This window comes from Crinia signifera, chromosome 4 (genome assembly GCF_055691185.1).
Source record: "Crinia signifera chromosome 4, ASM5569118v1, whole genome shotgun sequence".
In the NCBI taxonomy this organism is placed as follows: domain Eukaryota; kingdom Metazoa; phylum Chordata; class Amphibia; order Anura; family Myobatrachidae; genus Crinia; species Crinia signifera.
In genome coordinates, this window is record NC_139220.1 from 165,730,519 (window position 1) to 165,753,405 (window position 22,887).

Below are 22,887 nucleotides of genomic sequence, written 5' to 3' on the forward strand. Positions count from 1 at the left end.
TATAAAAAATTATACAGATTTTCAGACACATTACCAAATATGGAAAATGTGTTGGCTGACAGCTATTCAGTTGCTGCTATCATTATATAAATGTGCACAAACACACTTGAGCAAGACAAATACAAGAATATAAAAGAGTGTGTACCACCTTTGCATAAGAAAAAAGTAATCTCTTTAAGCAATGATGCACATTAATGACTAAGAATAAGTCAGGAGTACAGTAATGAGTTCTACAGACAATTAAACAATCATTTCTATTGCATTGCAGAAGACAAAAATATTTTTAAAGCACAAACAGACATATATAGCCACCAATATAACAAATATATGTTTTTGTATATGCATTCTTTCTGTCAGCACAGTTATATTTAATATTGATTGAAACATTTTAAAAGTTCCACCATACTCATCAATTAAGTAGTTCATAAATTAAAATAATGTACAACAGTAATAAGGCTTGAAAGTTATTGGAGTGTGCAAACCATATAGTACCACCCAATTCAATAATAAAAACAATCAGAATTCACACTGACAATCTTTATATTTCCGTTCTTGCAAGTTTTCGCAATAAGATGCCCAATCCGTTAAGATAAATATTATTTTATTTCAAAGAGATACCCTAACGTAATGTGCATCTTATTGCGAAAACTTGCAAGAACGAATATATGAAGATCGTTGTCAGTGTGAATTCTGATTTGTGTGATCTGAGTTTTTATTATTGAATTTGGTGTTACTATATGGTTTGCACACTCCAATAACTTTCTTGTTGTATTTCTATCTGTTGTCCCTCACAGGGGGGAAATTGGAGATGCTGCATTTAAAGAATAGCACATTACAAAATCTTATGGCAGTATTCAATGACTATAATCGACATGTGCAGTGAATCCTTTTTAGGAGTTGCTGCACAGTCGCCGTGTGTCGGAGGGCTGGAGCCTTCGCTGCCAGCCCTCGCTGACACAGTATTCAATGCCGCAGAGGCTCGCTGCCCCTGACGGTGAATCTTAACCAGCAGAATGTATGTGGGGGGTAGGAGGGCTCCCCGGGACCAAGGCAGCACAAGCTGCCCCCCCCCCCTCCGGGGAGCAGTGAATATATGAATATGTAATGAGCGGCTCTTGGCTCCTGGTCCCCTGCTGGCTGTTATGTGTGCACATGAATAAAAATAGCATGCCCCTTCAGATATTAAAATTCCTGATTTTTTTACAACTTAAAAAAAAAAATTTTTTTTTAAAAGTTCACATTCCACTTCACCATGAAAAGATGGAGATTGCTACAAGGTGACACACGGCAAAAATCACTGAGAAAGCAATTCGCCATCTTCTCATTGAATATATCCACGGCGAATCCCATTGAAAAACCCATTGAAAAACCACAGCGAATTGCAGATGGCGAATTGTCCGTCATTCACTGTTCGCAGATGGCAAAAAGTGCACAATGAATAGGGTGATTCACTTTCTGACACAAAAAATCACCTTCCAACGCAAAAATAGCACAAATTCACTGTGAAACATGGTGAATTGGCCTCATTGAATACTGCAGTTAATCTTTTTCTTCTACATATATAAAAATGTATGTATGTACTGTACAGATTGAGCTGGGCTCCCTCTTGCTGGCGAATCGCCAGAACGTCACCGCTGGCGATCCGCCAGCAGCCCGGCGTCCATCTGTACAGGTTCCCCTGTAACACTACATTGCTGTGATATGTTTTGGATAAGTAACCTGCACCTTACTTTTTATCTTATGATTCCAATGCAATGCCATGTGCTTTACCTTTTTTATGTGACATAAAAACGTTTTGTCTTTAAACTGGTGTGCAGACCACTCTCTGTCAAGGAGATACCCCATATATACTATATATATATATATATATATATATATATATATATATATATATATATATATATATATATATATATATATACATACATACATACATACATACATACATACAGGGGTGTCAACAGCAGTGTAGACCCCTGGGCATAGCAATGTATTGGGGCCACTACTGATCCTCCAGCGGTAGGGGTGGGGGAAGCTTTGATGTCCCCCGGGTGGTAGGGGGTATTATATCAACTGCTCAGCATGTAGCGCCTGGATCAGTAATTTCCATTAATAACCCCTTTACTGCACAGATGGTGGGAGATGGGGTGGGATAAGGGGGCACTGGGCTGAATGAAGGGGCCCTGACACATAACTTCCAGGGTGGTAGAGGATGTTTAATATGCAGAGGAGGGGTGTATAGTGGAGTGGGCATATTATCCATAATTTTCTGGTGGGAGACAGCTTGCTTGACTGCAGATATCTCCAGTTCCCAGAAATACATTTTTAGATTTTAATGGATTTAAAAACTAGAGAATCCCACCTACCAAATGGTAATGGGGACTAGGGGATGAGAGTTCAGGAGGCAGAGCAATCTGCCCACGAGTATATAATACTACATACCAGGTGTGTGGAGCTGGAGCAGTAACCAGCTGCTGTAAGGCTGATAACTCTGGTTCTGGGAACAGTAGAGACAAGCTACTAGTGTCCACCAATGGGGGAGAGTCCCAGCTTTCGGAATATACCCTCAGAGAAACTCTGAGTCAGACAGAACCTGAAATATCTGACTTGGAAGAGCAATTAACAGGCTTGGATGTGGATCACTGCTTTGAAGTCAGATATCTCCGGTTCCCAAGGGCCGATTTTTTAAATTCTTGTACCCATGGAAAGAGGGGACCCTCAGCTTTCATAGGGCCCTTAGACTCCTGGGGAGGTTTCTGGGTACCCAGAAACCCCCCCTGCATGCGCTACTGCAGTGGAATTTCCCTAGATAAACGTATGCGCAATGCAAGGTTTAACCCAAAGATCTTTAACATTTGTTTACATAGTGATAAATGCATTATTGATTATAGACTGCATTTCAGTGGGGAAAAAAAAATCTTTATACTATAGCAGGTGCTGTATACTTCTGGCAAATGATTGAAAGTTGCAAGTCAATTGGAAAATCGGACCACAAAATCATAATAATAATATTTGCATGATCAATGAAGAACCTACTTATCAAATTCAGAGACGAATTTTCAATGATCCAATCAGCTATCATCGTGCGTCAATTTGCCCTCAAGTACCAAAAAGAGATACGGCTATTGCCAGGTGTATAGGAAACCATAATGATTTGCATTTGAAACAAACACAACAAAGCCAAAGCAGATTATATGCAGGTCATATGATCAATTGAACAAGTGATCGTATGTGCTATAAAACACATATAATCTGCTTACAACTGCAAGTCACCCTGCGTGATCATACGTGCAACACATATGATCAGTTGAGCGACCTCTTGACCCGCAGGACTGCGCATCACACCGAAATACCACATGATGTGCACACCCGTCGGAACCGTGTGTTCCGGCGTGATATCATTCGGATGCATGGCCAGCTTTGCCGTACTCATTCTACATTAAGCATACACTCCCCTATGCCTGTTTGAATGCAAGAAATCAGATTAGGTCACAGATATGCAGCACAGGATCTTTGAAGGCTTCAGTGGTCAGGAATACTGATGGGAAGAATCATTAGATAAGCAAGACACTGGATTTAAAACTCCAGCCAGGGTTATATTTTACAATTACAGTGGAATTATTCTTTAAAGCAAAACAAGAGGTAACCTACATAGAGCAGGTATCTGATGTGATGTTGCATAAATTTACAAATTCTGAAAATAAGCAGAACTAAAAACATTTAAATATCGGATAAAAAAACATCAAATAGCATTTACATTTATCACGATACTTCAAGTTAAAGCAATTTCTTCATAGTGAACACTGGAGCATGAATTTTTTTTGTGAATTTTAGTTTCAAAGCTTATGTATTATGCAATGTCTGTTATGGTTGTAGTACAGAGGATGTAATCAAACGTTCTATTTTTGCTATCTCACACTGTGTTTAGAAGGCAGAGGTAGAATTGCAGGCATGACAATGATACATAACTCACTTCCCACCTAAAAAAACTGAATAAGTATAACATTTCTTTAAAGAAAATATTTAAAAGCAGAACTTAAAGTTTATTTTTACATATTTCTCAATACAGGGAACACAATACGTTCTTTTATATTTAAATGTGGACTTCCTGTAACAATTCAACTTATTATGGATTCCTGATGGCTTGGTGCATTTCAATAGGACAGCTTTTTTAAATCGCTCTCTATATTTTAATTCTAAATACCCATAATAGAAAAAAACAACCTTTCCTTTAATCAGAAGAAATTGTAATGTCAAAAACCTTAAATTTAAAGGAAGGCATTTGGAAAATGGTTTGCTTTTAAAAATGTTATATGAAAAAATCTAACTTAAAAACATATCTTTTGTTGGTGTACCATATTTGAATAAGTGTAGCACCTTATGTATTTATCTGCGCTTATAAAAGGTTATTATATATATATATATATATATATAAATATATATATATATATATATATATATATTAGATGATGTAGTCAGAAGAATATACACATACATCGATCAGCAATAACGCTAAACCCAATAACAAGTAAAATTATTCATCTCTATTATCTCAATAATATATCGCACCTATCAATGGAGTAGGATATATTATGCAGCAAGTGAACACTCAGTTCCTGAAGAGAATTGTTGGAAGCAAGAGAAATGTGTCCATGTAAGGATCTGAGTGACTGATAAAAGGGCCAATTTGTCAGAGCATCCCTAAAATGGCAGGTCTTGTGGGATTTTCCTGGTACGCACACACAAATTGCTGAAAAAATGAATGCTGCAATGATGGAAAAGAGTTCGAAAAAACAGTGCATTGCTACTTGGTGCATATGAAGCTGAGTAGCCACATACCGGTCAGAGTGCCTATGCTGACCCCTGAGCAATGCTAAAAGAACCTACAATGGACACAAGTGTCAGAATTGGACCTTGAAGCAATGGACAACAGTCTGGACTGATGAATCAGGTTTTGTTTTACATTATGTGGATGGCTGCATCCTTTACCTGGGGAGAGATTGCATCACAATGCAGTATGGAAAGAAGGCAAGCAGATGGAGGCAGTGAAATGTTCCATACAATGTCCTGCTGGGAAACTTTGAATCCTGGTATTCGTTTAGATCAGGCATGTTCAACCTGCGGCCCTCCAGCTGTTGTGAAACTACACATCCCAGCATGCCTTGCCATAGTTTTAGCACTCCCTAATAGCAAAACTGGAAAACAGCATGATGGGACTTGTAGTTTCACAACAGCTGGAGGCCTGCAGGTTGGACATGCCTGGTTTAGATGTTGCTTTGACACATACCACTTGCCGAAACATTGATGCAGACCAGGTACACACCTTTACGACAGCAGTAAATCCTGATTGCAGTGACCTCTTTACTCAGGGTAATACACCGTGCCACACAGCTAATTAATTGATCAGGAGTTCAGGGTGTTGACTTGACCTCTAAATTCCAAAGATCTCATTACTATCAAGCATCTGTGGGATGTGCTATGAAAAACAAGTCCAGGCCACAGAGGCCCCACTTTGCAACTTACAGGACTTGGTGCCAGATAACACAGGGGACCTACAAAGGTTTTGTGCAGTCCATGAGGGTAATTTTGGTTCAGTTGGTCCTCCGTGCATTCACAGGAAAGACCGATGTTGTGTGTCTGCGCATGCCCATTCCATCCAAGCATGCACGCATATGTAAGTGACTTTTAAGTCAAAGTTTATATGCGTGTTCCCCGCAGCATGAGAATGGATGTTTATGTTAAACAGCCATTTGCAGCCTGGGGACACACGCTTCAAGGGGGGGCGGGCGGCCAGGCATTCGCCGGGCGGGGTTTGGTGGACTTGCAAGACTGTGAATTTGCAGCCTTGCGAGTCAACCAGAATAAGGGCCCATGTCTCTATGTTGGGTCAGAGCTGTTTTGGAGGCACAAGGGTGGCCTATATTATATTAGAAAGGTGATTTAATGTTATGACTGTTCAGTGTATGAATCTTTTCAAATTAATTCATGTAGATATGGTTAATTAATCACTAGTTTATGTCATGCACACAACAGACTACAACCATTTTTGCTCAAACCTGACAGATAACTTATGTTGTATTAGCACAAAGGCTTCTGCTGCTAATTGAATCTCCCCATAAATGAGTAATGCCACTTTGCAGACAGATTGTTGTGGGTGTGGTGAACCAATCCCCTTTAAATAACATAATTCTCATATTTTAAATACATTCCGATTACATTCATAAATAGGAGTTATTTATGTGCCGCATGCAAAAAAAGAAAAAATATTTAACACCATCTTGTATATACTGTAGCTTCTACATAATAAGCAGACATAATTATTTTGCCTTGAAACACCAGTAAGAATTGAATCATTAAGTTATAAAAGTGTTATATTGTTTGTTTATTCATGAATTATTACGGATTCTGTGGTAAAATGCCTGAAAGGCATGTTCAAATGTTGGTTTTCTTTTATGAAACTACCTTTTGTTTTTGGTAACTGTTCTTAAACCATAGTGAAATGCAAGAAAAGTCTATTAACAGTAATAATACATAAAGGGACTTACCAAGGTCAGTGTTTGGGCCTGCAAGAAGTTGTTTAAATTTTTCTAGCCGAAACGCCTCTCTTTCCGACAAGCCAGCAGTGTTCAAGAGACCTTGTTCTGCCTGTTGAGGTACTGAAAGCTGTCTCTGCAGAGAATGCTTCTCATCTGAAGGAGAAATATTTAAATCAACATTAACTGAATGTGCATAATCAAGACCACTTACCTATGTTGGGAAATCTTGTACACACTGCAAACTGAATGAATTTTTTTGACCAACTCACTAAACTACTGTATATACACTCTAACAAAATATGAAGAAGTCATTCCATAGGGTCTTGTTTAAATGGGAGTATTTAAGTGTAACCTAGAGCTCTAGTTTCTAAACAGATTGTAAGAGTACTATTTAAACTTGAGATAAAAGTTATATGTTCTGCAATTGGTGGAGCTCTGGAACATAATCTGAATAAGTGAAGCCACTGCAAAGGTTGATCGCTTCAGAAAAGATTCTACCCAGAAGTTTCCGCTCTCAAATCACACAAGGATGGTAATTTATTTATTTATGCATTTACAATTTCTTATATGGCGCAGCAGATTCCGTTGCGCTTTACAATAGTAGACAGTGATAAAACAAACTGGGTAACAACAGACAGACTTGGAGGTAATAGCATAGCAGTCCCACCAAGTTACAAGTCCAGAAGGGAAGCTATATAATACATAAGTGCCTCAGATGGTTATGCGTGTAGAACTTAAATATGATAGGCTTGCCTGAAGAGGTGAGTTTTCAGGGAACGCTTGAAAGTTTGGAGGCTAGTGGAGAGTCTTATTCTGCGTGGAAGGGAATTCCATAGGATGGGAGCAGACCGATGAAAGTCCTGTAATAGTGAATGGGATGCTAGTGATCCGTGCAGAAGAGAGATGCAGATCTTGTGCAGAGCGGAGTGGTCGAGATGGGAGATATTTTGTGATAAGTAAAGAGATATATGCTGGTGCAGTATGGTTAATAGCTTTATATGCGAGTAGAAGTGTTTTACATTGAATACGGTAAGATACAGGCAACCAATAAAGGGACTGCAGAGCAGATCAGCAGATGATGAGCGTCTTGCAAGGAAGATCAGCCTAGCAGCAGCATTTAAAATGGATTGCAGTGTTGAGAGTCTGTTCTTGGGAAGACCAGTAAGGAGACTATTGCAATAATCAATGCGGAATATAATGAGTGCATGGATAAGAGATTTAGTAGTGTCTTGTGTGAGATACGGTCATATTTTGGATATGTTTTTTAGATGCATATAACATGATTTGGAGACAGATTGAATGTGTAGAACAAAGGACAGATCATAGTCGAGGATGACCCCTAAGCAATGAGCTTGTGGGGTAGGGTAGATTGTTGAGCTGTCAAGAGCGATGGAGATATCAGGAGGGTAAGGCTGGTTTCACACACTCCGGTTTTGTCCGGAAGGCAAAAAGCCGGACACATTTTGTCCGGCTTTTTGCCTGACAGTTGTCTCTTTCACATGCACCGGCTCAGTGAGCCGGTGCTATGTAAATTTGAGGGTAAAAACTGAAGTGACGACAGTTTGGGGGCGGTGGAGAGCTAAAACCGGACACCAAATGACCGGTGTGTGTGAAAGGCCCCCATCGCCCTCAGCACACACTGACCTGTGAGGACAGCCACGGCCACGGCACGGCAGCCAGACACTGCAGTGGAAAGATCCGGCTGCTACCCGGTAGCCGTGCCGTGGCCGTCCTGTGTGAATGGACACATAGCTGTCCATTACACACTGCAGGGACGGCACGGCTTTTAAGCCATGCGGGATTTCACCGTCCGGCAGGAGCCGGACAGTGTGAAACCACCCTTACTGTTCTTTGTTGGCAGGAATATAAGTAATTCCGTTTTGGAAATATTGAGTTTGAGTTGGCGAGAAGACATCCAAGATGAGATGGCAGAGAGACATTCAGAGACTCGGCCCAAAAACACTGGTGACAACTCTGGGGTTGATAGATAGATTTGAGTATCATCCGCATATAAGTGATACTGAAATCCGAAAGAGCTGATTTGTTTGCCAAGAGAGGAAGTATAGATTGAGATAAGCAGAGGACCTAAGACTGAGCCTTGCGGAACTCCGACTGACAGAGGTAATGAAGAGGATGTAGAGTCAGAGAAGCGAACAGTGAAAGAGCAATCAGATAGGTGATGTGAAAGGGCTGCATCATTAAGACCTAGGGAGTGTAGTGTTTGTAAGAAAAGAGTGTGATCCATAGTGTCAAACGCAGCAGAAAGATCTAGACTTAGACTTAGCAGTTACCAGATCATTCACCACTTTAGTCAATGCTGTCTCAGTGGAGTGTTGAGAGCGAAATCCTGACTGAAGCGGGTGTAATAGGATGTGAGACTTAAGAAAGTTTGTGAGGCGAGAGTAGACAAGTCTCTCCAGTAGCTTGGAGAGGCATGCTAGCTGAGAGATAGGACGATAATTAGAAAGAGGGTTAGGGTCAGAATTGTGTTTTTTCAGAATGGGAGTAATCACTGCATGTTTGAGCAGAGAAGGAAAAGTACCAGTAGCAAGAGAGAGGACACAACAACTTCACCTATATACAGCTATGGATTAGGAAATACAACAAGTAAATATAATTATGTTGCCTATCAGTCACATCATTCATAAACTTAGAGAGCGTGACTGGCATTAGCCAGACAAAAGAACAGGTGCAACATGTGCAGATGATCTAAGAGTTTAACAGACTAGATTTACGCTCACGCAACATCTCGATGATCCAAAGAATTAAAATGGTCAGATTATGTAGTCTGGTCAGAGGGGGCTGGAGGACAGAAGCCTGACAATGCAATGCTTGTTCTACATATTGGTTTTCAGACTGAAGGAGAGACCTTATTATTGTACAGTTTTGACGTGGACTGAATGTGTTCTAACCAGAACATTTGATACTTAACTAACTGCTCCAGATTTCCACTAGTTTCAAAATTATTCAGTGGTAGAAAAACTCTGAAGTGCACACTAGTTGTAGGAATGTGCCAAACAGTGAGGATTAGAGAGGTCATGTCACATGTGTCCACATACATCTTGGTTTTATTGTGCCATGTATGGCACAATTTGGCACACCTTGGACCCTGCAAAAGTCACACTGTGTGATTTTTCTACAAATTTGCTTCTCTAATCTATTACTTTATACAAATTCTACTGCTGCCCACATTTTTTAGAATCCAGCTACATTTGGAAAAACAGTTAAGCCGTGTTTTACATGCTGTGACAAATTGAGAAAAAAAAAACAAGATGTATGTGGACACATCTGAATGTTTACATTATTTCTCCAGCAGACCAGATTGATAACAATATGTGTGTGTATTCGAACAATCGATCATACTATAAAGTACATGACAGATGTGTTGTATGATATGTATTACAAGGAATACATTATGACACATTTATATTAAGTATAGAAAAATTAAATTACTAGGAGAGAGAAATTCAAAAATCTAAACTATATAAACAAATGAATACCAAAAGTATGGTGTATGACATATCAAATTGTATGTGTCTGTATGTAGAGAAAAATAACTATATTTAAAAAAAAAGTTTGCACATACAGTAGATCCTGACTTTATGAACCGAATGCCAACGGACACATAACTGCTTTCATATTCCTTATAGAGGTAGTAAAGCAGCTGATTTGTCTAAATATTATATACATTCTCTTACTTATTACCTACTACCATGGTTACAAGGCAGCTCCCACTCAGTGGAATGTCCCTCCCAGCACAAGATTTTCTTCTAGCTTCCAAAAATTCCCATAAAACTCAACTTTTCAGGCAAGCTTTTCAAATTCCATCCCCCACGTAACCTCCTATAAGCTATTCTACATAGACCACACAACTTTACAAATGTTATCTTTCTACACTCACACATCCCATGGACCACATGCCAACATTGCTGTGACTTGATTAAACAAACAAACAAGAACTTTTGCCATCTGGCTAGACCAATTTGCAACATATAGCACTTATCCTCCCTACAGAGTGTAAGCTTGTGAACAGGGCCCTCTCAGCTCTGTGTCAGTTAATAATTGTGGGGCAGATGTATTAACCCTTAACAAGCGATAAATGCAATGGTGATAAAGAGAGATAAACGTCCAGCCAATCACCTCCTTACTGACTTTTTTCAAACACAACCTGTAACATGGCAGTTAGCAGGTGATTGGCTGGACGTTTAGCTCCCTTTATCACTCTTGCATTTATCTTTTGTTAAGGCTTAATACATCTGGTCCCTGTATTACCGGTTATTAATTGCAAAGGGCAAAAGGAACTGCATGTTTTATAAAACGATAAATACATAAACAGACAAATAACATATTCAAGTTTAAAAATACTTCTAATGGCTCTTTAACTGTGTGTTTAGTGTAGACAGTTAATGAACTTTTTTCTCAGGCCCATTGAGTAGGTGGAGTACAATTCTCAAGCCAGGATCATAAATAAGCCATTAATCACTTTCAAAAGGACTTACATTTAGTTTTCAACTATATATACTCAAGTATAAGCTTACTTTTTCAGAACATTTTTTATTCTGAAAAAGCCTCCCACGGCTTATACTCGAGTGAGGGTCCCACTAGAGTCAATAAGTTTTCCCAGTTTTTTTGTTGTAAAATTAGGTGCCTCGGCTTATATTCGGGTCGACTTATACTCGAGTATATACGGTATTAGGAAAGTCCCAGAGACAGAAAAAAAAAAGCCAAGAGGAACATCCATCGTACTTTGTATTAGTCACTGAAGTATATTCTACAGGGAAGACCCGGTAAAGGTTTGCTAAACGCTGCCTAATTATATTGGAAAAAAAAGTGGTTCTTTAAAATATAAGTATTTCAAATAAGATATGCATCAGAGTCTATAGCATTTTTTCTAATTGGAACACTAAAAGCTACAGTATATAACTCTGTAAGACAATTATAGTCTAGTGAAAAGTAAGTAGATAAAGCTCCTCTAAAATTAGCTGGTGCATTTAAGCACTGATGCACAGAAGTATTTTTAGACTTTTTCACTTCTGTACTAAATCGCAAGGTACATGTTATTAAAAAACAAAAACTTTATAGTAGAATCTCTAAATCACAGCAATAGCAACTTACTGCACAGCTAAGGACTGGTGGAATCAGCTGTGCATTAATAAGCATGACTATGTGCGGTTGCTATTACAGGTTTACTTTATGTCTTGATAGAGAGATGGCAACAGATATGTATTTATTCACATAGCGCACACATATTCCGCAGCGCTTTACAGTGAATTTTTGAACATTAACATCAGCCCCTGCCCCAGTGGAGCTTAAAATCTATAGTCCTCACCACATGTTTATTTATGTAAAAATATGTTGTTTCATTTCCACTACTACAGAGGCATCGATTTTTATTACTAGCATTCATTTTCATTTCTCACTTTTTGCGACAACATAAAAAAAAACAGTAGTGTTACCAGGACAGCTGCTCAGATAACATGTCATTAGAGCAAAGATGGCTAGTATTGTACAAAAAGGTATTGCTTCTTTGTCTTGGCAGTGCAGAATAATAATTTTATCTCTAGGAACATACAGATGTAGCACCGCTCATCCAGTGCTGTGGCTCGCCAGACCACCCCCGTTGGCGAGTGGACGCTACATCTGACTGGGACGTGCGAGCGTCCCAGTTTCCCGTTGGCGGGGAACGGGAACCCTGCCCGTCTCCACTTCAGGGAGATGGGCAGGGTTTAGGGGGGAGCGGGGAGACGGGGGAACCTGGTGGGGACCGGCGGCAAGGCGGTGGGGGGAGCTCCGTTGTAAGGGGATGTGCACACATGGTCTTGAAAAAGTTTACAGTCTGAGCGGAAACGAAACGCGTTGACGTCACTACCAAGGTGACCAACTGTCCGGTCTCCAATGTCTCCAGCTGATAACAGCGTGTTAGCTGGCCTACCGCACTGGGACACAGACTGTGCAGCTTTCCCACTCGATTGGCGCACGCACCGTGCAGGACTCTTGCCGCCTGAGAATCAGGTGGTTCTGCGGGACGGACAGTATTACAGCACAGGTCGCGGCATTTGCCGTATAAATAAGGATACCGGCTACTACATATCCTCCTCACCCCGGAGCCGCTAAATGCCGATTATTGCAGCTGATTAAACCTCACAGACATTTGGCTGAACTACATACGGGGTAAGCCTTAAACCACCTTGTTACAACATATAAGTGGAACTATTGAATGCGAGAGACTGTATTTGTTTCAATCTACATACTAAAAAATACAAAAAATACTTCCCTTGGTCCTGACCCTCTCCTTCAGGGAGAAAATGCAGATTTTCTCCCTGAAGGAGAGGGTCAGGACCAAGGGAAGTATTTTTTGTATACTATATCTTCAGATCCAATCTATGCCCATACGAAGAGCGCCTAATATCTGAATCCTATTTGTATATATATAGTGTTTGTATTTTTGGGGGACTTTAAGGGTAAGACCCCAAGGAATTCAGAAGGGCAAACTTTAAATGCATCGAGCGCCACGTTAACCGTCACTCTGGTTTTTGTCTTATAAGCTTGTTTCGACCTGTTGGAGAAAGTGCCCTATATAAATTACATTTACTTACTTAAAAAAAATATGTATTCATATACATGTAATACATTAACTAATTATTATAATAGTAATTATTAATACCTTTCACACCTAATACCCGGATCCGATTCAGCATTTGGAACACGGATCCAAGCCAGGTCGGATCTGGGATTTGAACCGTTTACACTGCGGTGCCTACCCGCAGTGTAAACGGGGGCGGCGCTTGCAGATTACATCATCTCCAAGTGCCGGGACTGCCGATCGTCACGCTGGTTTAAGCTGGTGGGCTACCCCATGCCCCCATGCATCCCCCAGCCCCAATCTGCGAGGTGAATGGATGCCGCACACAGGCATGCATTCACCTCCTCCCTGCCTCCACTTCTGACTGCAGTCAGCAGCGGAGGTTGCGTGCACCCCCCGCCTAACCTCCATGTTGACCACAGGATGCTGTGGTCCAGAGGTTGGGCTTCCCCCAATGCTCTAAACTAGAGCCAGGTCGGATTACCTGGCGTACCCGTTTACACTGCCCTCTACAGAGGTCCTGCCCATGTTCTACCCTGGGCAGGACCTGGGTAGAGGTCCTGTGTAAAGAGAGATGGGTTAACCCCTTTTACACCGCAGCTGACCCAGGTCCATGAGGGAAAAACTCAGGTTTTTGCGGCGGGCGAAAAAGGGGTATTACTGGTTTTCACAGTTTGTGACACATGAATTGGAAAAATATACACATCAGCTTATTATTATTATGCTGATTATATACTTCACAACTGAGCTTAGATCTCTGCTTATGCGGCAGGACAGGATGCAGTTCTCAGAGTCACAAGGTAAAGTCACATGGATTACTCTTACTTCGCAGAGTATCTCCACAAATGGCTGCTTACACCTACCTTTAAAAATCAATCAATTCTTCATCTATAATATATATGTATAGTGTCCCTGAAACACGGCCATCTGCTAGCAGCAAGTGAAACTAAATTTCTTTCTCTTTCACACATACAGAAACACAGAGGCAATCACATGTACACATCTATTTAACTATCGAGCTGCTAATTGCCTCTAGATATAGTCTTATTATTATACGTTTCATGTTGTATGTCTTGTCTGTCTATTCATTGTGCACTTTGAAAGTTGTAATTTGCTATGAATTATGCTTTTTTATAAATGCAAAGTGAAAAGCTGCTTGCCTGCATCTATTTCCACCAGAGGACGGCTCGCTCCCCAGAATATCCAACAGCGGTCCCTCCATCAACTAGGCGACGGTAAGGACCGGGTGTAGCTGGAGCCGCCCACCTTACCTTGCCGCATCTTTTCAGGTATAAGACGGCTCGCTCCTGACTCAAAGTGCACAGTGTGTTCTGACCAAAGACATCAAAATTAGAGGCTGGTGTAGCTAGAGCTATCTTACTTCTGCATACCGATACTGCGGAGCTCCTTTCAATATGGATATTTGATCACGGACTCAAATCAATAAGGTAGTATATACTGTTTTACACCATTAGGCATAGAACCTTCCACTACTACCTCATCAATTGACTGTATACCCTTGCTAAAGGACATTTTTTCAATCGTTGATGTTATTCCAGACCCACTGAATGCTAGTAGGAATTCTCTATTGAGCATTTTATTATTGATAAAGTTTTTTATGCTGATTGTATGGTATTTGGATAAAAAAGTTTTTTTACAAATTTTTCATGAAATATATACATATATATATTTTTCCAATAAAATATTGGTTAATCCCAGTTGTGTGGCGCTTTCTCAGTGTGTATACATACATATTATTAAATACAATAGGTATACACTTATTTATATTTGTTTTTAATAAATGTATTGATATTCAGATTGTGTGAATAATTCTCTGAGTAGGACTGCGCTTCTTAAAGTGGTAGCTACAGTTTATTGTTGCGGTCACAAATCTCCATTTTTTGCAATCTAAGGGTACACACCCTGTATAAGAAGCAGCAAATCCTATTCAGTTTTGGAAAAACTTTATTAATTTTATTCCTTTTTTTGTTTTGGTTTTGTGAATTGGTTCGAACACAATTAGCGCTCCTATTGTGACCTTAGGGCAACTAAAATATTTCCTAGATCTTTAAGACAACTGAAGAGATATGGTTAACACAGTTTTGCTAATGGCCTTCATATGTTTATATAGAAGCATTTTATCAGATGTGGTAAAGTACTGTATGTCATGATCCGGATTACAAGAATTACCTTGTTGCCTCGCCGTTGCTTTGCCTGAATGGTGCGGTGATCTATTGGTGTGCACCAGAGAGTGGCATTGAGATCTCCATGCGATAATCCTTAGCAGGTGCTGGGAACTCTTTGGGCAACCGAAGGACGTCCATCTCTTCGGAATCAGACTTGTTTCTCTTAGCTAATTTACCTCCAAAACCAGACATGAGCGAATGTCGTGTTGGAAGCAGTATCATTATCAGTTCCCAAATACTTCGATCACGGTCTCCAATCAGCTGACTATGAGAACCAATCATAGAACCCTGCTTGAACATTCTCAAATCGCCATTGCAATGTCATTACCTCTGTGTATGCAGCTCAGTGCTGAGCTCCCTGCTTCTAGTATACATTCTGATCCTATTCAAGCTGGAAGTCTTCAATCAGACCAGTTGCACAATATTTATTTCAAGCCTCGAATACGGTTATTTTTCCTTGTCCCAATTATTTCAAGATTTCAATATGACTAATCTTCTAATTCCAGTCCGGTTGCACTTCAGTAGCTACTTTAAGTCTTCAATCCAGCTAAACTTTTGGGTTCCAGTCCAGTGATACTACAGTCTGAATTTCGTGGCTATAGCCGGGTTATTCTTTTTGGCTCCCATCCAGTTACTCTTCAGTTTTCATTCTCAAGTCCTCAGTACTCGCATCCAGTTACTCTTCTGTCTTTTATCAAGACGTCTCTGTGGTTACTCATTTACTTGTTGTAATCTTTGTTGCAACGCAAACACACAGACTCTCCCACCTAATGACCTGTACACCACTGAAACACCTACATGGATAACAGCTTTTTCTGTTCTAATGAGAATCTTCTTTCATGATTAAAAGTTAGAATAAACTACCATGTTTCCTTTATTCTTTAGTTGCCACTAATAATATTCCAGATGCCAGCCCAAGCCAACCCAATCCATCCTGCATGAAACTGCAGGCAAACAATATAGGAGATAGCAGAATGGAGCACGGTTAGTACCTGTAATAGTCAAAAGAATAGTAGGTCACTGGCTAGTTCTGTGAGCTCCAATCAGTCTCCTGGCAAGTAGCAAGCTGAGCAGACTAAAAGTTGGTACACAGAAAGTTTATTTGCCAGATCATCTACCCAATGTGGCTGCTTGGTATAAACTCCTTGTAATGTCTGTAGCAAATAAAAATCGTTAATTTGCTCCCACACAGTGGAAAATTATATAAAACAAGGTCTAAAACATCCAGCCCTATAGGGAGTATCCTGGCATTCTGTTGTTGATCATGTCATGTTCTAAAGCACACTGTGATTAATGCTTTGAGGTGCTCAGCAAAGTTGATAACCCTGTATCATTTGGAAAGCCCGGTTACCTTTTCTCTATGATAATGCTAATATTGAATTAACTGCATATATATATATATATATATATATATATATATATATATATATATATATACACACATACATACACATACACACAGCATAAAAAGGGGGTGATAGAAAATGGACTACAGAGAAGTGACAAACTAGAGGTGAACATGCAGGGGAGAGGTCACACTTCCCCATTGTACATATTAATGCCACCTCTGTGATCTGATCATTCCCATAACCTCAATTGTTTTACTCCCTAATGTAGGGAGGTATGTGAAAATAACAGTATTTGGATACAGGAATGGTGTATGGCAACAAGGAACAAATCAAAGATGGCACCTAGAGATAAAACTTCACAGATATTTTTAATTGTGTTGTTAATGGAATAAAGTTGTCAAGTAAGTAGACTTTGGTGACTAGTGAGAATGTTAGCTTAGGCTTTATAAGACTCAAATTGAGGTGACGGGAGGACATTTAAGATGGCATGGTGGCATGGAAGAAAGAAATCAAGTAACACCAGACAACACACATGGAGAGAGATCAGAAAAGTATTGTTCTTGTTGAAACTGAAAAGTACATATATGTCAAACATTCAAAATGAGCTAGGATTTTCCCCCCTGTGGCCAGCAGCAGCAAAGGAACTGACTTATAAAACTGGCACTAACAGCGATGAATTTGGAGGTTTCCTTTAATGTGCATCTTTCAGCAAAAGACATATAATTTAAACGTGTTCTCAATAGATACAAAACTATTTTTAAGGCTTTTAAGTACTAAAACTTTCTTCTATGCCTCCAACTGTGATATGTCTATACAGTATGTAGTGGGTTTTTTTTATGATGGCTTTATAAATACTTCCAAATTGCCATAGAAACTTGGGGCCTGATTTAGACTAAATTGCAAAGCACATTTTTTTTAGAAAAATGGACAAAACCACGTTGCACTGCCGGTTGGACAAATGTAAAATGTGCAGAGAGAGATAGATTTCTTTTGTTTCTGTACAGGGTAAATACTGGCTACTTTATGTTTACACTGCCACCCAAATCTACCTTTATCTGCACGTGTTACATCTGTCCCACCTGCAGTGGAAAATGGCTTTGTCCATTTGATACAAAAAAATAAATGTGCTCTGAATTAGCCTCTTAATGCTGTAAACATTTTATTTTTTTTGGAAGGGGGGGGGGGGGGTAAAAATATATTTTTTTAACAGGTCAAGCACTTCATCAACCTAGACAAAGCTGGCCCTAGGCATAGTCCAACTAGGCAATTGCCTAGGGCACTTCCACTGCATAGGGGCTGACAGCTTAAACGGTGGTGGCTTGTGGGGCACATGATGGATGGCACTGCTGCCGACTATGCTCTAGCATAGCTGGGGTGAGCTGGCAGAGGCAGCACCGGGTGCAGTGCAGGCAGCAGAGGTGGCTCTGCTGCGGTGGCTATTCTAAACGTAACAGAGGTGGGGGAAAGGGAAGCTGCATGATTCCGCTAACAAAATATATGTCCACTGGTTGTTCAGGAGGGCTTCTGCACATGCTTAGCCACAGCAGCCATCCTCACATGGGCCTTTGATGAGTCAGTCTGTCTCTGGCCAGCCTACCAGCAATGCCATCACCGCCCTACTACAACCACAGCTTTAAAAGCAGTGGCTAACCAAACGCACGGAGCATCAGTGATATTATAACCTCCCTGCAAGACTCATGTCTCCAATCGATACAGCAACAAAACAGGCGGTACTCACAGGATTTACCAACTTCAAATAAGACACCAAGGTGTGGTAGTTCATGGTTATATAGAATATTCCTGAATATCTGTCTCTCCCTGAATAATGCCTACTGACATTTGCAACATGATATGACCATGATGAAACCTCTGGAAGCACCTCTTTTGGGATAATTATTTTGTTACAGGTGAGCTGATGTGACAGGGTTAAGGCTCAGGTGTGCACTTGATTGGTGGGGGGGTGTTTCATGTCTTATATAAACCTGCATGTATTCACTGTGACGTTGTTCCATGAGGACAAGATACATCTCAAAACATGTCAGAATAAATCATTGTTATACTTTCACTAAGAATACTTGCAAGTGCCGCTTTTTGTTGTTTCACTATATATATATGTTCTCCCGCGATCATGAAGTGGCCCAGCACCTATGCATGTACAGTCGATACATCCACAATGTTTTTCTAGTATGGACTGGAGGCCAAGAATCCCTAGAGAGACTGGTCAATAATATCAAAAGCAGGAAATCACCTCATCATTCATTGCCAAAGCCATCAATTACTTAGATGTGTGGGTTTATTTTGAAGCAGGCAAACTAAACACATCGGTGTTCCGTAAACCCACGGATAAAAATACCCTTTTGAAGGCCTCAAGCCACCACCCCAGAGCACTGGTTTGCCAAAATATCAGCTCATAAGAAGTGCTACAATTACTAGTGACCCCACAAAGGTGGAAGAAGAGCTAGACAAAGTGGTACTGAGATTCATACAACGGGGGGTATGACAGCAAATTACTAGCAATACAAAAACAGGAGGTGCTGAAGATACCCAGAGAACAAACTTTTGACACCCAAGATTCGCCCCCAGGGTGAAATTATACCATGGGTAAGAAGCTACACTACCTCCAGCCCAGTGATGCCCAGGGCCACTAGAGCGTTGTGCCCAATTGTAGCCACTGACCCTCAATTGCCATGCTACAAACACAATCGAACGATGCCATGCTACACCAGGAGTGTAAGAGACTCCATTGTACACACTGATATCACCGACTTTAAGAGGAACAACCAAGAAGCCACGGACACTAACCAAGGAATCTTTTCATTACGACGAGCACCAGGCTGTTATAAATGCCTTCACTGCACTACGTGCAGCACTTTGAATACAGAATCCACCTTTAAAAACCTCAAGGGTAACAAACAATTCCGCATTAACCACATCTTGACATGTACCTCAAATCACATTGTGTACCTGATTACATGCCCCTGTGGGCTAGGGTACGTAGAGAAAACAATAAGATCCCTCAGGGAGCGAATGGCCTTACACCGATCCACGATCCAATCCGCCATCCCCAATAAAACCACAGGCAAACTTTCTGATCAACCGGTTGCTAGGCATTTAGCCAAGCAAACCATTCCCTCAACGACCTTAGACAGCAAGTCATCGTAATGTCCCCATCAATACAAGGGGTGGCGACAGAGCGAGCAAATTACTTAAATTGGAAGCAAAGAGGATATTTGATCTACCAACTATTCATCCACAGGGCCTAAATGAAAGGATGCCTTGGAATATTTTCTGATGCTCCCAGGCACCCTACAGATGCCACGTTTGACAACTCATTACCCACTCAATGATCTGGGGCAACTTAAGTCATGTTTCTGGCCCCATATATATCCATCACATGTGTGCCCGCCAGTCCATTGCATTGTATTTACTATTGTACATTGACAGATGACTCCACCTCATGCCTGAGAATATGGATTCTATATGTCCCTGCAACTTCTAACTTTTTAGTATAATTATGATGTGCATATTGAGCTTACCCTATTTATTACTATTAGTATTACTTATTTTGTGATTATTAATGTTCACGCCCTAGACACTATAGGGGTTTTTCCTCTTACTATATCTGTACACACCCCACGCTAGGGGATACTCCTGCAGCACTTATAGAATTGCCCTGTCTCCATTACAGGCTTGTCTGTGGGGATCTGATTGTACAATGACACACATCATTTATATTTAAACACAGGGCTCTGCATTATGCCCTCACATGCACACAGCAGGTTTCCTAGCAACAGAGAGACGCTTGGCTCAACAATATCACGTCCAGGAGGCTGAGCCGGAAACTCCAACGCTGAGCTCCAGCCCCCTGCACGGATGCCGCATCTGTGGCGGGTTTCATTTCACATCTATCTCTCGTTATATAAAAGGTAAGAGTCTTACATGTTTTCAATAGTTCTGCACCTTGAAAAAGGGGTTATACGCCCCCGAAATGTCAGTTTTGTGTTACTGCACCTATTTGATGGGATAAAAACTTTTTGCATATCTAACCAGTCTCCGAGTGCCGCTGATTTCTACAACCTACTTTATATATACATGTGTGTATGTGTGTGTAGGGATGTTCCATAAAAAATCTTGAACGCTTTACCTAATCTTCAAACTTTGCACATTACCGTATCAGCTTAAGGGACAATCTAAGTTCGAAGATGGGTTTAACTTGGACAACCTCTTAAGGGTGCTTTCATAAGAGTAAAATGCTATTTCTGTTGTATTCATGCATTGTGATATGTCGTTGAAAAGCATACAGCACTGAGCAGCATGTGCTGAGCAGGAGAGAGAAGCTGAGCTGCTGTGGCAGCCTCTGCGCTCTACCACCACTGCCCGGTCTCTGCAGCGGTGGAGGGGGGCGCCCGACCCAGGCCCATCCATCAGAAATGTACCCACCCTCCCCTCCTCTCGATGGCACTGAATACAGCAAAATAGACTCCCATAAGTGGACCCTTGACCCTTTGAGTCGTGGGTTTTCTTGGGGCAGGACAAGCCTACCAGGGTAGATTCCTCCTGCCCCAGAAATACTCACCACAGTAGGGGCAGCCGGGTACTTGTTTCCTAGCAGGGCGTCCATATTTGTTACATTGTAGTGAAATCGCATAGCATCGCATGGTATGTTTTACCGTGCAATGTGATGCGATTTCATGCCCTCCTGTCAGAATGCGTCCTCCGACCTTTTCATACCCACACTATCCACGTTGGCATGGAGTTGATGTCATATAGTGTGGCGAGCACAGCGAACCACCGAGCCCGAAGCGTGGCGAGCGCAGCGACCCCCGCGAGGCGACGCAGAATACATGTAAAGTTATCTGTGGGGCTCGCTGCGCTCGACACGCTTCGGGCTTGCCACCATTATATAAAATCAACTCCACACCGACGTGGATAGTGGCGGTATGAAAAGGTCGGAGGACACGTTCCAGCGCCGCTCTTCGGGGTGGCGTGGATACTCGGGGTGACGCAAAACAATGCCAGAGGTGCTTACATGCCATAGTAAGCACCCATTGCATTTCATGGCATGGGTGCTTGTACAATTAAACATTGCATCGCATCGCATTTGGTGCCATGCGATCCTATGCGATATTTCATTGTATAAGCACTCCTGTGCACTTAACATGGACATCACATCGCATCGCACGGCACTATACACGGTACGTGATGCGATTTTCCTATGCAGAATAGCCCTCTAAGCTATTTGCTTAGTGGCGCCCTGCTAGGAAACAAGTACCGGCAGTCGTTGCCTTCTGCAGCAGCCCTTGCTCCTCTGTAGCTGCTGCTGCTGCCGGCTTCGGCTGTTTGTAGCTCCTTGGAGAAGTTAGGGGCTGCTTGGGAGCGCTCGGGTGCTCAGCCGTTCATCTGTTCGGGCATTCCTGTGGTTGGACGCCCGAACACCCGAATGGCTGAAAGCAGTTGAACCTCCCCAAGCGGCGACGGGGAGGATCGGCAACAGGGAGGGGGGGATGGTGGTGCGCCAGAGGTTATTTATAGTGGCATGCCCGGAAATAATTTCTCAGGAGAGCACGCTCCTACAGCACAGCTCAGCCTGAGAAATTTACTGACATACCGCCAAAGGGATTAAAGGCCTATAATTGTACATTAAATGAAAAACATTTTCACTTTACAAAACACTTGAGAATTGTACAAGCATAAACTTTCGCCCTTAAGACTAGTATGTATATATTATATATGTTCGCCCAGTTTTACATGAAAAGTTACTTCTATTTATCAAAGGAGTTGCAAAATGAATAGAACATATAGTCAAGACATTGGAAATAATTTTGTAATAGAAACTTTGCTTACTTCAAAGAATGCTCCTTTTGCAACAATTACAGAATTGCAGACCTTTGGTATTCTAGCTGTTAATTTGTTGAGGTAATCTGAAGAAATTTTACTCAGCACTTCCTGAAGCACCTACCACAAATTAGATTGGCTTGATGGGCACTTCTTGTGTACCATGTGGTCAAGCTGTTCCCACAACAGCTGAATGGGGTTGAGATCTGGTGACTGCGCTGGCCACTCCTTTATAGAGAGAATTCCAGCTGCCTGGTTCTTCTCTAAATAGTTATTTCATAATTTGGAGGTGTGCTTTGGCTCTTTGTACTGTTGGAGGTGGAAATTGGCCCAATCAAGAACTATCCACAGGGTATGGCAAAGCGTTGCAATGGAGTGATAGCCTTCCTTATTCAAAA

The 22,887-nt window shown here is 41.2% G+C and overlaps 1 protein-coding gene across 1 annotated transcript in view; it reads right to left on the minus strand.

Moving 5' to 3' along the window:
• TBC1D22A (TBC1 domain family member 22A) overlaps nucleotides 1-22,887 on the minus strand; it is a 548,927-nt gene that overhangs the window by 471,862 nt on the left and 54,178 nt on the right. Inside the window, exon 4 of the mRNA XM_083182915.1 lies at nucleotides 6,546-6,689. Coding sequence (XP_083039041.1) covers nucleotides 6,546-6,689 — 144 coding nt within the window. The remainder of the gene's footprint in view (nucleotides 1-6,545; nucleotides 6,690-22,887) is intronic.